This window comes from Schistocerca gregaria, chromosome X, assembly GCF_023897955.1.
Source record: "Schistocerca gregaria isolate iqSchGreg1 chromosome X, iqSchGreg1.2, whole genome shotgun sequence".
Taxonomy (NCBI): domain Eukaryota; kingdom Metazoa; phylum Arthropoda; class Insecta; order Orthoptera; family Acrididae; genus Schistocerca; species Schistocerca gregaria.
This window is the reverse complement of record NC_064931.1, coordinates 508700745-508716481: the sequence shown is the minus strand read 5'-3', so window position 1 is coordinate 508716481 and position 15737 is coordinate 508700745. Positions and strand designations below refer to the sequence as shown.

The window sequence follows — 15737 nt, the reverse complement described above, 5'->3', positions numbered from 1 at the left end:
GACGGAGGGGGAGGTGGGGACGGAGGGGGAGGTGGGGACGGAGGGGGAGGTGGGGACGGAGGGGGAGGGGGACGGAGGGGGACGGGGACGGAGGGGGACGGGGACGGAGGGGGAGGGGGACGGAGGGGGAGGGGGACGGAGGGGGAGGGGGACGGAGGGGGAGGGGGACGGAGGGGGAGGGGGACGGAGGGGGAGGGGGACGGAGGGGGAGGGGGACGGAGGGGGAGGGGGACGGAGGGGGAGGGGGACGGAGGGGGAGGGGGACGGAGGGGGAGGGGACGGAGGGGGAGGGGGACGGAGGGGGAGGGGGACGGAGGGGGAGGGGGACGGAGGGGGAGGGGGACGGAGGGGGAGGGGGACGGAGGGGGGTACGGAGGGGGGGGACAGAGGGGGAGGGGACAGAGGGTGAGGGGGAGAGAGGGGGAGGGGACAGAGGGTGAGGGGGAGAGAGGGGGAGGGGGAGAGAGGGGGAGGGGACGGAGGGGGAGGGGACCGACGGGGAGGGGACCGAGGGGGAGGGGACCGAGTGGGAGGGGACCGAGGGGGAGGGGACCGAGGGGGAGGGGACCGATGGGGAGGGGACCGAGGGGGAGGGGACCGAGGGGGAGGGGACCGAGGGGGAGGGGACCGAGGGGGAGGGGACCGAGGGGGAGGGGACCGAGGGGGAGGGGACAGAGGGGGAGGGGACAGAGGGGGAGGGGACAGAGGGGGAGGGGACCGAGGGGGAGGGGACCGAGGGGGAGGGGACCGAGGGGGAGGGGACAGAGGGGGAGGGGACAGAGGGGGAGGGGACAGAGGGGGAGGGGACAGAGGGGGAGGGGACAGAGGGGGAGGGGACAGAGGGGGAGGGGACAGAGGGGGAGGGGACAGAGGGGGAGGGGACAGAGGGGGAGGGGACAGAGGGGGAGGGGACAGAGGGGGAGGGGACAGAGGGGGAGGGGACAGAGGGGGAGGGGACAGAGGGGGAGGGGACAGAGGGGGAGGGGACAGAGGGGGGGGACAGAGGGGGAGGGGACAGAGGGGGGGGACAGAGGGGGAGGGGGAGAGAGGGGGAGGGGGAGAGAGGGGGAGGGGACAGAGGGGGAGGGGGGAGAGGGGGGAGAGAGGGGGAGGGGAGAGAGGGGGAGGGGGAGGGGGAGAGAGGGGGAGGGGAGAGAGGGGGAGGGGGAGAGAGGGGGAGGGGAGAGGGGGGGAGGGGGAGAGAGGGGGAGGGGGAGAGAGGGGGAGAGAGGGGGAGGGGGAGAGGGGGAGAGAGGCCGAGGGGAGAGAGGGGGAGGGGGAGGGGAGAGAGGGGGGAGAGAGGCCGAGGGGAGAGAGGGGGAGGGGGAGGGGAGAGAGGGGGGAGAGAGGCCGAGGGGAGAGAGGGGGAGGGGGAGGGGAGAGAGGGGAGGGGGAGAGAGGGGGAGGGGGAGAGAGGGGAGGGGGAGAGAGGGGAGGGGGAGAGAGGGGAGGGGGAGAGAGGGGAGGGGGAGAGAGGGGAGGGGGAGAGAGGGGAGGGGGAGAGAGGGGAGGGGGAGAGAGGGGAGGGGGAGAGAGGGGAGGGGGAGAGAGGGGAGGGGGAGGGGGAGAGAGGGGGAGGGGGAGAGAGGGGGAGGGGGAGAGAGGGGGAGGGGGAGAGAGGGGGATGGGGAGAGAGGGGGATGGGGAGAGAAGGGGAGGGGGAGGGGGAGATGGGGAGGCGGAGAGGGGGGAGGGGGTGGAGAGAGGTGAAATGCAAAAATCACATGTATAAGATTTGTAACCCACTAGCTACAAGCTAACAACAAAAGCCTTACCAATGGGTAAAGATGCTGTAGGCAGTGGAGTTCCCACTGCTACCACTTGCTGTCTGAAGTCAGTTTCATTGTAAGCACTGACATTGTACTGGGAATTCATATCCTGGCTGCTAGTGCGTGAATGACCTGCAATTTAAAGAAACTTTTATAAGATTATGAATGTGTTAACACTGAAAATCAATTAAGTATCAGTATGAGAGATTAAAAAAGTTTAATAGTGCACTTTACTTTCAAAAAATTAAGTACACAATACTTACAGTTTCTGGCATTAAATATGTTACATTGTTTCTGTACGTTCCTGCTCACTCTTCGTTATTTCAAATGTTAATAGATGGAGTCTGGAGATAAGCTAATCATACTGTTAATGATTGTAAAGCTATCACTTGTATAACTGAACACACTATAGGATTTGCGTAGCATTGTATCACATCTACCTGACTACAAGACGACCCTAAGTGCAATGTGGTCCCATGCTATTTAGAATAGACTTTTTGAGAATTTTCTTACCAGTAACAAATTCAAAACAATCAAAATAACAAAGCATAAAATATATGCTGTTGTCTATGCTTAATATTATTCCACTCTGATCTCAATTGATATGAAAAAAGAAGGAAACTTCAAAGCACCACAATCGTTTTAGTAGAGCATTTATTCAGATTATCGGTTTTGGAAAAATTACGTTGCCATCTTTGGATATTACATGCCACACTTCAGAGCATCTCGTCCACATGCCCAATAATTTGTGTCACACAGTAGACAGTCCAAGAATACATATGGCATAGTGTATTGGCATGTCAAAGGTAAAACAATCATTGTATAAAATATAATACACAGTGCACTAAATGTGTATACTCAATACTTTCTTAAAAGCTGCATACAGATTGCATTGTGTATGATATTTTATGTAATGATTGTTTTAGCTTTGCTATGCCGATATACTATACCTTGCATGTTCTTGGAATGTCTATTATGTGACACAAATTATTGTAGACATGGATAAGATGCTCTGAATTGTAATACATAAAATATGTAGACGGCAACATAGTTTTGTTGAAACTGCTTATCTGAATAAATGCTCCACTAAAGTGAACATGGCATTTTGAAGTCTTTTATATCCATTTTTGTTTGATGTTCTATCAAAATAGACTAGTGCCTGATCAGAGTTAGGCGGCGTTCACACTGCCGGCCGGACCGAGCCAAGCCTGGCCGGGTCGCCGCCAGCTTTGATATCAAACACATGGTTTTGAATTCCAGTGTTCACACTGGCGGCCATGCCGCACCGACACGGCGTGAGCCTCCTGGAGCCGAGCCGGCGACATACAGAGTGTTTAATATTGCCGGCGGGAGCCGACCGCAGGCGCGAGCCTGTGGAGCAGCACTACAGGTTCTGCAGTACACACATCACACGTCTACCTTCTGCTTTCATCACAAGTGTGACTGCACACGTCTTTTATTTTAAGATGTTACCTCACATTTCACAATCAGTGAGGAAAAATTACGTTTATTATAATGATACATGCGAAATTACTTTTATTTCATTTATTTAATCTACCATATTTACATGCATTTACAACACTAGCTTGCCAGCAATCGCAGCATTGCCGCCACTGAATAGTTCGCATTTACTTGTAAACTGAGACAGATACAAGTGTCACAGAGACGGAAATGTGTCCCTACCAGATGACAATGCATTGTAAAGTCATGCTGTGGCACGTTACCATAAGCTGTTGTCTGTGACATCTTTTTGTGATATTCTTACTTTAATAAATGCAGAATAACATATACATGACATTAACTTGTGTCCATCAATTTGGTGTCAGAAATTTCGCTAGTATGACACTAATGATGCAGTTTCCAGATTATGGAACAAAGTAACCAAGGAGTGTGTTTCAGATAGTACACACAAATATAAATTATTTTCCTTTATAATTTTATTTGTTTTATTTACAATGAAATGAGATACACAAAAATACAGTAAATAGCTAAGTACTTTCAATTCCAAAATTTATTTTTGAAAGGTTTTTTAATTATTTTAAGTTCCATTTTTAACAAAATATTCAACAAAAGTGTTCCTGACAGTTTTCAAACGTAATGTGGAATTTCTGTTGAATGTGACACCAGCTGTCTCCAAATCAGCATTGTTACAAAACTTTTCAGCTTCAACATTGCATCCTTCTCTGTCAATGACAATATTATGAAGCAGACAAATGCTGTTGACCATGTGATCAGCTACGTAAATGGATGTTTCAGTTTCCTTCCTCAGCAGTCTCCATTTATTGGCCATTATATTAAATGCAAATTCAACTTTTCTTGCTCTGGAATGCATATCATTGTATAGAATCTTCTCACTGTCCAAATTTCTGCAAGGAAAAGGTCTCATCAAATTCTCTAATAAGGGGTAAGCTTCATCTCCCAAAATGACGTACGGTAGTTCCTGACACATTCCTTCAAGTCTTGTTGGTGGCGGTAATAACAGCTCCCCATTTGTAAGTTTCTTATACAAAATACTTTCTTTAAACACGCCTGCATCAGACTGTTAACTGTAGGCACAAACATCTACAGCTATAAATTTCTAATCTGCATCAGCAACTGCTTGGAGTACAATTGAATAACACTGTTTGTAACTGTAAAACATGCTGCCAGAAAGTTTAGGACATTGGACATGTATGTGCTTCCCGTCTATACATCCAACACAGTTTGGAAATCCTCATCTCGTTTGCATTTCACTGGCAATTTCTTTAAATTGAGAAACAGTTGGCATTGGTAAATGAATGGGAGCAAGTGATTCCCATATGGCAGTACAAACGTCTTTCACCACCACTAATACGGTGGACACTCCTGATCGGAATGACGATGCTAGTGCATGAAAGGAGATGTCAGTGGACAGATACCTGAGAAAAAAAAATCGTAAAATGTGTTACTCAGGTGTGGTGTTGGGCGAAGCTTTTACAGTTTTGTTTGCACAGTAGATATTTACTTAGTCCACGTCATTTCACAGTTATACAACAATAAATAATTAAAGAGACATTTTCTTGCACCCTTCTATATTCTTTCAATTAAAATAATGAAATCGAAATGTAAAGACCTGAGAAACAGTTACAGAGAATAACTTGTGTAACTTGGCAAAATAAGGTCATGTGATCCAGGGAATAGTATGTTAAAATGCAATTCCACTCGCGCTTTGTTCTGTCATATGATTTTCCTAAGTTCCAAGAGCTATGCACAGTTCCTTATCAGTGGAAATAGAGCCACCGAGTCAAAGGGCATTATCTAAAAACTCTTCGCCTATCAATCTGTCTATCTTACAAGGTAATGAAAAGAATTTTGTGAGATCATCAGTGGCTCCACATGATTAATCGTCACCACTGCCAAGCGCTGCATCATGAAGAAAAAAGTTGGAAAATTCTGAAATGAGTATTTCTGCGATTCTTTGTTGAAGGCACAGCAAGACATTACCCAAAATGACGAAGCTAATTGCTTCCTAATGATTCTCAGGAGTGCCATAAACTCTCTTCCCCTCAGAGGTAGCGTTTGTGAAATTTAAAATACAAAAGCATTACTACAATTAATTGGGGTAGTGAATGCTGCACAAAGTTCTACTGCAAACCAAAAAGTGTGTACTAACGAATCTTGCCTTATCATTATACACAATTTTTCTTCTGCTGTTATACGTCTGCGAAAATTTGTGTTCTGTCTCTAAATTTTGTCTTTAATGTTCTGCAGCACATACTGAAATGTTTTATGATTCATTCTGTAATATGAATAATAATTTTCAGGATAGTTTTTAAGTTCTTCATGTAAAGAAAAAAACTCTCCTAAATGTCTGTCGCTATTTATGGGATAAATCCATAACTTCCAGTTACTGCAGAGTCAAAACAATACCAATAAAAGAGTGAAGACCTACAAGACAGCACAGACTAGATAAAGGCGAGCAACTGTTGACTGCAGCTGTGTTTTCTACTGACTTTCTTGTCAGCTGTCGAAGGGTACAGATTTTTTTTAAATTTATTTATTTGGCCTCCGGCAACTAACAGCCATTTAGCCAAAGAGTAGGGATTACCTTAACAGTGCAGCGCATCCCACCAAGGAAGAAAAAAATAAATAAATAAAAAATTAAGAACAATGAAATGCACATTTGTGTAAATCTACAGTAGTTTCAGTAACTCTCCATCATTTTTTCTGTTAAAGTAGACAACAAGACTACAGAATTGCACTTCAGTTTCTGCAGTAAACATATCACAAATCTCCAGTTTGTTTTTGTGATTAGTTTTACATCATATTTTATCAGATCTATGTCATTGACACTTCTATCTAGACACTTCATCTAGACAATGAGACCATTAAAATAATACGAGGGACCGACACTAGGTCTGCGCTGTTCACTAGTAATTAGTTTTTTTCTGTCCTGCATTATATGACTACACTCAACCAAGCTGTAACCGCGTGAACTTGCGGTCGCGGCACTGACGCCACTGAATAGCTCGCATTACTTGCGACCAGAGACAGATATCAGTATCATTATCATTTCAAAAACTTTTTGGTACTTTTAGCTACATTTCATTCCCAACAAGGTATGGTCTAAAACAGATCTAACAGTAAGCTACCCGCTACATAACTTTTTCCCTACAAGATTTGTAAATCAAGCGCACAACATTGACAAATAGCATCATTTCACAATGACTCCTAAGAAACATGGAAAGATAAATGATCCAGTACGAAGCTAAGCTGTTACACTACCACATGTACAAAAATCAGATTTTTTAGCCATAAACTTTCTTCAAAATCGGTTGGGAAGCGTTACGAAACCAAGAAATCATGCGAAATGAAACATAGGCTTTTTCTTTTTTCATGACGTAACGCTTTTAAGGAAAAAATAAGTTCAAAAAACGATCTGGCGAAGTCTTATATACCACTAAGAATTTTTAAAACATGAAAATCGGAGAAGTGGATTTTCCCCCATTTCGCTGTCCCGACTTGGTGCGGCGCGCAGTGTGAATGCACTACACTTCGGCCTGAGCTGTCTAGGCACAAGCCAAGCCAGTACGCGTCGTCCTGGCCCGGCCCGGCCGGCAGTGTGAACGCAGCCTTACTTGTTTCAATAAATTTGTTGCAAGGTTCTGAAGTTAAGAAATCGAAAGCAACCACTCTGCTGGAAAATTATCTGGTAAAGCAACTGTGGAAGACATAACATTTTGGCCATGTAAAGCCTCCAGATTTTCTTCAGCACTGCCAGTGTTCAGTACTCAACCCCAAACAACCCAAATTTCTATGTATAAGCACTCTGCTTCAAGCCACTAGCATCAAATTTCTTCAAGATGCTACTTCTGCTATGACATATCTAGCATCATAGTTGCCAGGTCTTGATTCCTATAATTATTTTATATATTCCTGAAGATAAAATGGTAATCAAGTGTTTACTGCACTGTCAAGAGATGCAGACATAGCATAAGTAACTAGATCCTATCCACATAACATTTTTTCCCATGAAGTAAATGTACAATGTACTGATACTCATATTGCACAGCACATATATTATGTGGAAAATAATGCATCTGCATACCCCTCAGAGTCAGTTTTTTAATTAAAACTATTGAAATTGTTTATTGGGTTTACTGCAGACTGTGCAATCAATTTAACATAGGATCTCTTCACTAGTTTATATGCATTATATTGCTTGTATTGAGAAACAGATACTACTGTGTGCATGGAGCACTGATTTGCCAGAAGTATTTAAGCAGGCATTTCACATATACTACTGTACTTTCACATTTGACAGTAACAGCAACATACGGAGTTCTAGTTGTCACAGTGTTTTCAACCCATTCGTCCATCTGCTCTGATATTCTGACAACAAGTGTTTCATTCATTCAGTGAAAAAGAAAGAGAATTGTGCCAGTTACAATTCCACAGAAAATTCATATGTATTTCTCAAGTTAGACAATGATCTTGTGTACAGCTTTTCTGTATACACAGAGAGAAAAATCAGTTTTAGCAAATGTTACTTATTACTTTAAAAATAACTGCTATGTGAAATAAAATAATGAAATTTTTGTTCTTACCCCTTCCAGATCCAGCTCCTTGTGGTGCAGAATTTAGAATTGTCAGTGCATAATGCGGTGGCAATGAAGCTTTGCAGATTGCAGTAATGAAAGCATCTCTCGGTATCTGTAAATCCAGCATTCCACACAGACTGGCAAATGTCTGTATCGCCTTTAAGACATTTTCGGAAGCAGATTCATCAGTACTGAAACAGCAATTGGAGATAGTTTTCAGTAACAGTCACGTTTAAAAGTGCAATTGTATCACAACAGGACTGGCACTCTAACACACACACACACACACACACACACACACACACACACACACACACACACACACGCACACAGATTTGTCACTGCACACATACTGCAGCACTGAGCACACCTACTTGTTATCTTAACATTTATGTATTCCTGTCAGCTGGCTGCACTGTTTCTTGTTGGTTATTGTATTTACTACACCTAGCTCCACATTCACACTGGGATGTTTAAAACATGTTTTCCATAGACCCCATGATAATTTGTAAAAGATCTTTATCCAATATTGTTCTCTCACATAACTGTCTAATTTGTTTGTCATATAGTGTTTCATTTAATGGTATGCAAATATCAAAGAGTCTGCTTCGTACTTATGCATTTTGATACCTTCATTATATCCTGCTCTATGCAGAGAAACCTTGGGCGACAATAATGAGTTCCTTGAATATAACACTGGACTTATGCAACTAAAAATTTGAAAGTTTTTTAATTTTTAAAATGAATATGTGTAGCAGCAACTTACAACTTACCTAGCATCTATCAGGGGACTGAGTGCTGCTAGCAGACCACACCAACTAGAATTTATAAGCTGGCAATGAAGAACTTTTTCCTCTTCTGACCCACTGTACTTTCCTGGTGCAGGCTGCTCTTCGACTGCAGGTGGTGTACCTTCTATTATGATTGCAACAGAACGGATTATATCCAAGAGGCAAGCATATGCCACAGATATGCCATACCCATCTGGAATCACTGGTGGTTCTATTTTATCCAGCATTTCAAGGCTGAAAAGTATATTTATAGCTACATGTTAACCAATTGGTTGTATGAGTAATCCACACAGATTTTTTTTCCTTTAGAAAAACAATGCCCCAATCAGGTCTACTGTTAGGTAAAATACGGATACTAACAAGAAACAAACAGCATGCTTTGGAGTACTCACTATGTTGCTCTTGCCTGCCCACTTGAGAAGGTAGCTACAACAGGGAGCCATACTCCTCTAGAGAAGAATCCGGGCTGTGGAGACACCCCAGGTCCCACTGGCATACCTGCTAGCAGTGCAGGCGGCTGGCCCTGAGCAACAGGCACTGCTGCACCTGCCAAACGTTCAGGCTTATATCAATAAACTAACACTGTTGTAACAATACATATTTAAATATTACATGCATAGTCTGTTACATCAAAAATTTAAATCAGGCATCAATAATTGCAGCTCTACAATTGATGACAACATGATTTGAAGAGAACTTTCATATCTGTAACTAAGTCACTATTCTTTTGTTCAATTAGCAAACAAAACAGGAGAGCAACGTACTTCAGAATGGCTAGAAATGAAAATATTTTAGCATTTGAAACACATGTCCATATGCCATATGCGCCTGCACACACCTGATGAACCAGTTTGTGCCCCTATGTTGTACAGGTCAGAGAGTACCTGATGCCTCATGGATATTTAGTGTGCCACCAAAGCTGCTTTGGGTTGTAATGTGGAAGCAGTTCCTTTTTCTGTAACTAGAGGGCTGCACTTAATGAGCATTTCACTTTCGTAGTTATTTAAAGAGTTACAAACTGAGAGCCCTTTGCAATTCACTCGCAGGTAGGTATGAAGTTAGAAGTGATGCACAAGCTGTTGGAGACAGAGAGCTTTGATGTTTTACATGAGGGATCAGAATTGTAAATAGAAGATGCAGGCAGAGATTATTCATACTTGCAAGACATGCATTTGTCTATATTTCAGTTCCCTTTTTAGCAAGTAGTTTAATCCCACTTTTGTGCTGACAGTAGCATTTACAAATCTGTTTCCTTTTGTGTTCTCAGAGTACTGATGCAAGCAGTCTAAAAGATGTCATAACTTAAGTAGTCTGTAATGAAGTTACATAAAATTTACTTTTTTGGTATTATTATGCGTATGTGTGTCCCCAAATCAACAAAATTCTGATTATTGGTTAACAGACTAGTTTCTGTAACTAGAGTTTGTTAGTAAATTGCCAAATCACAACTGAACTTAAGCTAAAGATGGACCACCAAAATGATCATGACATGTTCCTGGGCACATTAAGTGTTCCCACTTCTCTCATCATATAAAGGTACATAATGCATACAGGTACACTATTGAGCATTATTATTTTGGCGTGACAGGTGTTATAGTGTAAGGAGGCATAAATTTGCATGTAACCTCCAAGTCTTTGATCACTCTGTGGTCAACATTATTGTGACACTGTACTCCTTCCCTGTGTGTATCTTTTCAGGGTTGTGTTTGGCACTGATTTCATTTTTATTAATCACAGTGCACAACCTCACTGAAGTGAGGTGGTAGAGAAGCTCTTGAAACAGGAGAATATTTAACAAATGGACTGGCCTGCAAATTCACCCTCCCCCCCACTCCCCCTCCATCACAACCACCGGCCCGCTATATAAATCCCATTGTGCTTGTGGGATGTGATGTGGAAGACATCGCAACACATACACAAACAGTCATCCTGCAGTTGCGAACTGCACTGGAGGAGGAATGAAATGCCCTACCACAAGAACTCATTACCAACCTTGTGGCAAACATGCGAGCACACTGCAGAGCATCCCTGGTGATCACACATCCCATTAAGAACCATGTCCCACCTTTTGTAATGTCCAGGGGTCCACCATACATCATGGTGACTTCAGTGTAACCTACAGAAAGCAGGAATCAAACCACTGAACTGCACATCACCAGCTGGCGACTACAATCACTACACCACAGTGTGTGATATGGAAGTACAATTCTTTTGGACTTGAGTTGCTTCAACAACTGCTGCAGATAATTTTTGGAAAATACATTTAATACAATGCTGACACATCTACTCTATTTGCATCCTGTTCTAAATGCGTATGTATCCCAGATGGTAATTAGTAGATTGGTGCCTTCCCTTGGATGACTGAAATATCAATTGTTTTTATTTTAGGCCCATCTTTGACACTTACCTCCATTCAGATAATCTCACAGTATTACTGCAATTACCTTATTAGACACTGTGAAGTAAGAGGATATTAAACAAATGGACTGACTTGCCTGTTCCCCATCCTCACCCCTCTCCTGATTTAAATCCCATCGTGTGTATGTGGAACATAGTGACGAGACATCACAACACATCCACACATCTTTGGTGTACATACAACCTACCTGTCCTATATACATTCAATTCACAATTTAATATTTCTCTTCTGTTTATTTCTGGTTTCAGCAGCTTTCTGCGCCAAGTTTTGTGTCCAGAGGGTTAATATTAATGGATGAGTAATTCTGAGACCTTATCCTAATGCTTCTGTGATTCTATTTTAGTTTTCTGACCTGTAATGTTTACAGCACCTTATTGTTCATCCGATATACAGAGAGGGTCCTCCAACATAAAACATCCTGTGTGTTGCTTCTAGAGTGTAGTGCATGGTTAATGTATACACGGAGAAAACATAATTCTCCACTCAATGAGAATCCACAGGGCCTATGATTTAAGGCTTCCATCCTGTCACAAACCAGGAGATGATTGAATTGATTCACTCCCACATTAAGTGATAAACAGTCAAGACTGTACAACAAAAATCAGGTTTTCAAAATACCAGTACCAGTTATAAAACACACACAAATGTACGCTGTTTGTATTTCATTGCCATGTTTAAGATGGTGTTATGCATGTAAGGCCTTACTTTATCAACAAATGACCATTCAGAGTTTAATATTGCACTGACTTTTTATGCTGACGATATCAGTTCTGACATGACATCAAAGTGTGACATTCTGCAGACTGTTACTGAGATTTCACTTCTGTTACCAGAGGATTGATCAGTGAAGGACAAAGAATTGTAGTGCAATTAGAATGTGATCAACTGTGAATCCCACCAGAAAGGACAAAGTGCCTCATCCCCAATGTGCATCAGCAACAGTGTAAGATAAGTAGCTACAGAAAATAAATAGTCAACACATAACTATTTATAAACCAGTCCTGCAACAGTTAATGAATTGTGTGTCCCTTGCTCAATGGGAAACAATTCTTGGGGAAAGGATAGCAGTTCTCAATATGAAGGTACTGTTGGTGGTCTGAACATGAAAAAGTTTGTCCTGTAATGAAGATTTTGCAGTGATGATCAATCCCTTTCCAAAATGCTGAAGGTCTGTTTGAGGCTTTCATAAAGAGGCTCTGCTATCCCCGCTCCCCCTTTTACCTGCCAGCCTACTCCACCAACAGATATTATATGGCATATTCACACATGCTTCTAATTCTCCAGCCACTTCCAGTAACCAGCATTATCCAATACCCCCCTCCGGACTGAAACAACTTATCCACATCCTCCAGCAGGGCTCTTGACTACCTTTAATCATGCCTTGAAAAGGAGGAACACTTTCCCCACCATCCTTGACACCTACCCCACAGTAGTATTTAACTGCATCCCCAATCCACAAAATATCATTGTGCATCCTTAGCCCACAACTACCCCACCCAGCCCCTTGCCACATCCACAGCAAAGACTCACGTATTAGAGCTGTCACATGCACTTAACAAGCTCATCATATTTCAGTTCTACCTACAGCACATCATCCCTGTCAGAGCCAGGGCCACTTGTGAAAGCAGTAGTGTCATATATCAACTCTGCTGAAAATTTTACATAGCATTCTAAGAGGGTATCACCACTGACCAGCTGTCTTCCAGAGTGAATGCCAACCACCAAACTGTGGCCAAGTACAAAGTTGGCACCCAGAGACAGAGCGTTCTGCTTAGCACAACATGCTCAACTGCTTTACAATCAGCATCATCTGGAACGTCTCCATCCCCCTATCGAAAACCAGTTTATACAAATTTTGTACATGAGATCTGTACCAACAACACATCCAGCAATGCTGCAATTCCCCTGGGCACGATCTGCAATAGTCACTGTCCTACACACATCATCACACCTGCCTCCATCTCATCCCTTAGTCACCCATCCACCTCCCCTCCCTTCCACTTCAGTCCATATATTCTCAGTTTAAACCAACACAATTGGTTCTTAAGTGTCCCTCTTCCTCTGTTCTATCCTACTCCCCCAATTCCCTAAACCTGCTACTTCATCTTGGACCATACACAACTCTCCCTGCCTGCAGCAGTTGCTGCTCACTGGTGCCATACTACTTTCCCATTCACCTCCTGCCTCTCACTGCCCTCCACTATCCATAACCTTCTCTTCCCTTCATCCCTCCCTCACTATTCCTATCTCCTTGTTCCTCTCAGTCACCTCACCTGCCACAACCCGCATAGCAGTGTTCCAACAATGTACCACAGAAATAGGGAGAGAAAAGGGGGGAAGGGGGAGAGAAACGGGGGCAAGGGGGAGAGAAACGGGGGCAAGGGGGAGAGAAACGGGGGCAAGGGGGAGAGAAACGGGGGCAAGGGGGAGAGAAACGGGGGCAAGGGGGAGAGAAACGGGGGCAAGGGGGAGAGAAACGGGGGCAAGGGGGAGAGAAACGGGGGCAAGGGGGAGAGAAACGGGGGCAAGGGGGAGAGAAACGGGGGCAAGGGGGAGAGAAACGGGGGCAAGGGGGACAGAAACGGGGGCAAGGGGGAGAGAAACGGGGGCAAGGGGGAGAGAAACGGGGGCAAGGGGGACAGAAACGGGGGCAAGGGGGACAGAAACGGGGGCAAGGGGGAGAGAAACGGGGGCAAGGGGGAGAGAAACGGGGGCAAGGGGGACAGAAACGGGGGCAAGGGGGACAGAAACGGGGGCAAGGGGGAGAGAAACGGGGGCAAGGGGGAGAGAAACGGGGGCAAGGGGGAGAGAAACGGGGGCAAGGGGGAGAGAAACGGCGGCAAGGGGGAGAGAAACGGCGGCAAGGGGGAGAGAAACGGCGGCAAGGGGGAGAGAAACGGCGGCAAGGGGGAGAGAAACGGGGGCAAGGGGGAGAGAAACGGGGGCAAGGGGGAGAGAAACGGGGGCAAGGGGGAGAGAAACGGGGGCAAGGGGGAGAGAAACGGGGGCAAGGGGGAGAGAAACGGGGGGAAAAGGGGGAGAGCTCACTTATGAATATGATGTTGCACTGCTTCTGGCCTGGGTGCAACCACTTATTCGATTGGGAAAAGTGTCATAATGCCTTTGTATTCCCTGCAGAGGCATTCTGACCCCCAACTGTTGTAACTACTCCTTCGTACCCTGGATACTGACACTGGACTGCTGTTGACCACTGAGCCAGTCCCACACTGTTTTATCGGGGACAGATATAGGAATTCTGATAGCCACAGAAGTACCTTAACATCACACAGATAGTTCATAGAGGGAAGTGTCACTTGTGGACAAGTATTGTTCTGTTTAAAAGTGACACAATGATGCTGTGGCATGAGATGTAACACATGAGGATACAAAATGACCGTAACGTACCACAGAGTTCCCTCTATCACTACCATACGTTACCTGACATCACCCCCAACATCCCCACACACCACGATGCCAAGAGTAACACCACTGTGCCTCTCCAAAAAACTGGAAAAATGGTACCTCTTTCCAGGTCACCACCATACTTCTCGACAATTGTCATGCAGGGTAGTGCAAAACTGTGATTCATTGTTGAATGATGCTGTTCATCAACAGTCCATATTTTCCAATCACAGCACAACACCAAATACATCTGTTTGTTTTGTGATGTGATTTTAACAGCAGCCTACCCATGAGACAATAATTCCCTAGTCTGGCTATTGCTAGTCTCTGATTGACAGTGTGGGACAACAGAGAACATTGTCGAGGATCCATTACTTTTTCTCAGATTGTAGGCACAGATGTAAATGGGTAACAATGAGTCTGATCTACATACAATACGGCAATTCTCCCTTACAGTAGTCGGAAATAGTCGACTTGGATCTCGATGGCAAGTATGCCGCCAACATGTTCCCATGCTGTCCCACACTAGGCCACAAAAATATGGATATTGCACAATTCAGTCTCCTGATTCATCTACATCTACATCTACATCTACATTCATACTCCGCAAGCCACCCAACGGTGTGTGGCAGAGGGCACTTTACGTGCCACTGTCATTACCTCCCTTTTCTGTTCCAGTCACGTATGGTTCGTGGGAAGAAAGACTGTCTGAAAGCCTCCGTGCGCACTCGAATCTCTCTAATTTTACATTCGTGATCTCCTCTGGAGGTATAAGTTGGGGGAAGCAGTATATTCGATACCTCGTCCAGAAACGCACCCTCTCGAAACCTGGCAAGCAAGCTACACCGCGATGCAGAGCGCCTCTCTTGCAGAGTCTGTCACTTGAGGTTGCTAAACATCTCCGTAACGCTATCACGGTTACCAAATAGCCCTGTGACAAAACGCGCCGCTCTTCTTGCATCTTCTCTATCTCCTCCGTCAACCCAACCTGGTACGGATCCCACACTGATGAGCAATACTCAAGAATTGGTCAAACAAATGTTTTGTAAGCCACCTCCTTTGTTGATGGACTACATTTTCTAAGGACTCTCCCAATGAATCTCAACCTGGTACCCGCCGTACCAACAATTAATTTTATATGATCATTCCACTTCAAATCGTTCCGCACGCATACTCCCAGATATTTTACAGAAGTAACTGCTACCAGTGCTTGTTCCGCAATCATGTAATCATACAGTAAAGGATCCTCCTTTCTATGTATTCGCAATACATTACATTTGTCTATGTTAAGGGTCAG

The 15737-nt window shown here is 44.7% G+C and overlaps 1 protein-coding gene across 1 annotated transcript in view; it reads right to left on the bottom strand.

The window, feature by feature from the left end:
- LOC126297690 (protein MON2 homolog) overlaps positions 1–15737 on the bottom strand; it is a 224139-nt gene that overhangs the window by 147328 nt on the left and 61074 nt on the right. The window contains exons 8-11 of the mRNA XM_049988806.1: positions 9012–9165; positions 8602–8853; positions 7835–8019; positions 1776–1901 (exon numbers count right to left, since the gene is read on the bottom strand). Of these exons, the coding sequence (XP_049844763.1) occupies positions 1776–1901; positions 7835–8019; positions 8602–8853; positions 9012–9165 (717 nt within the window). The remainder of the gene's footprint in view (positions 1–1775; positions 1902–7834; positions 8020–8601; positions 8854–9011; positions 9166–15737) is intronic.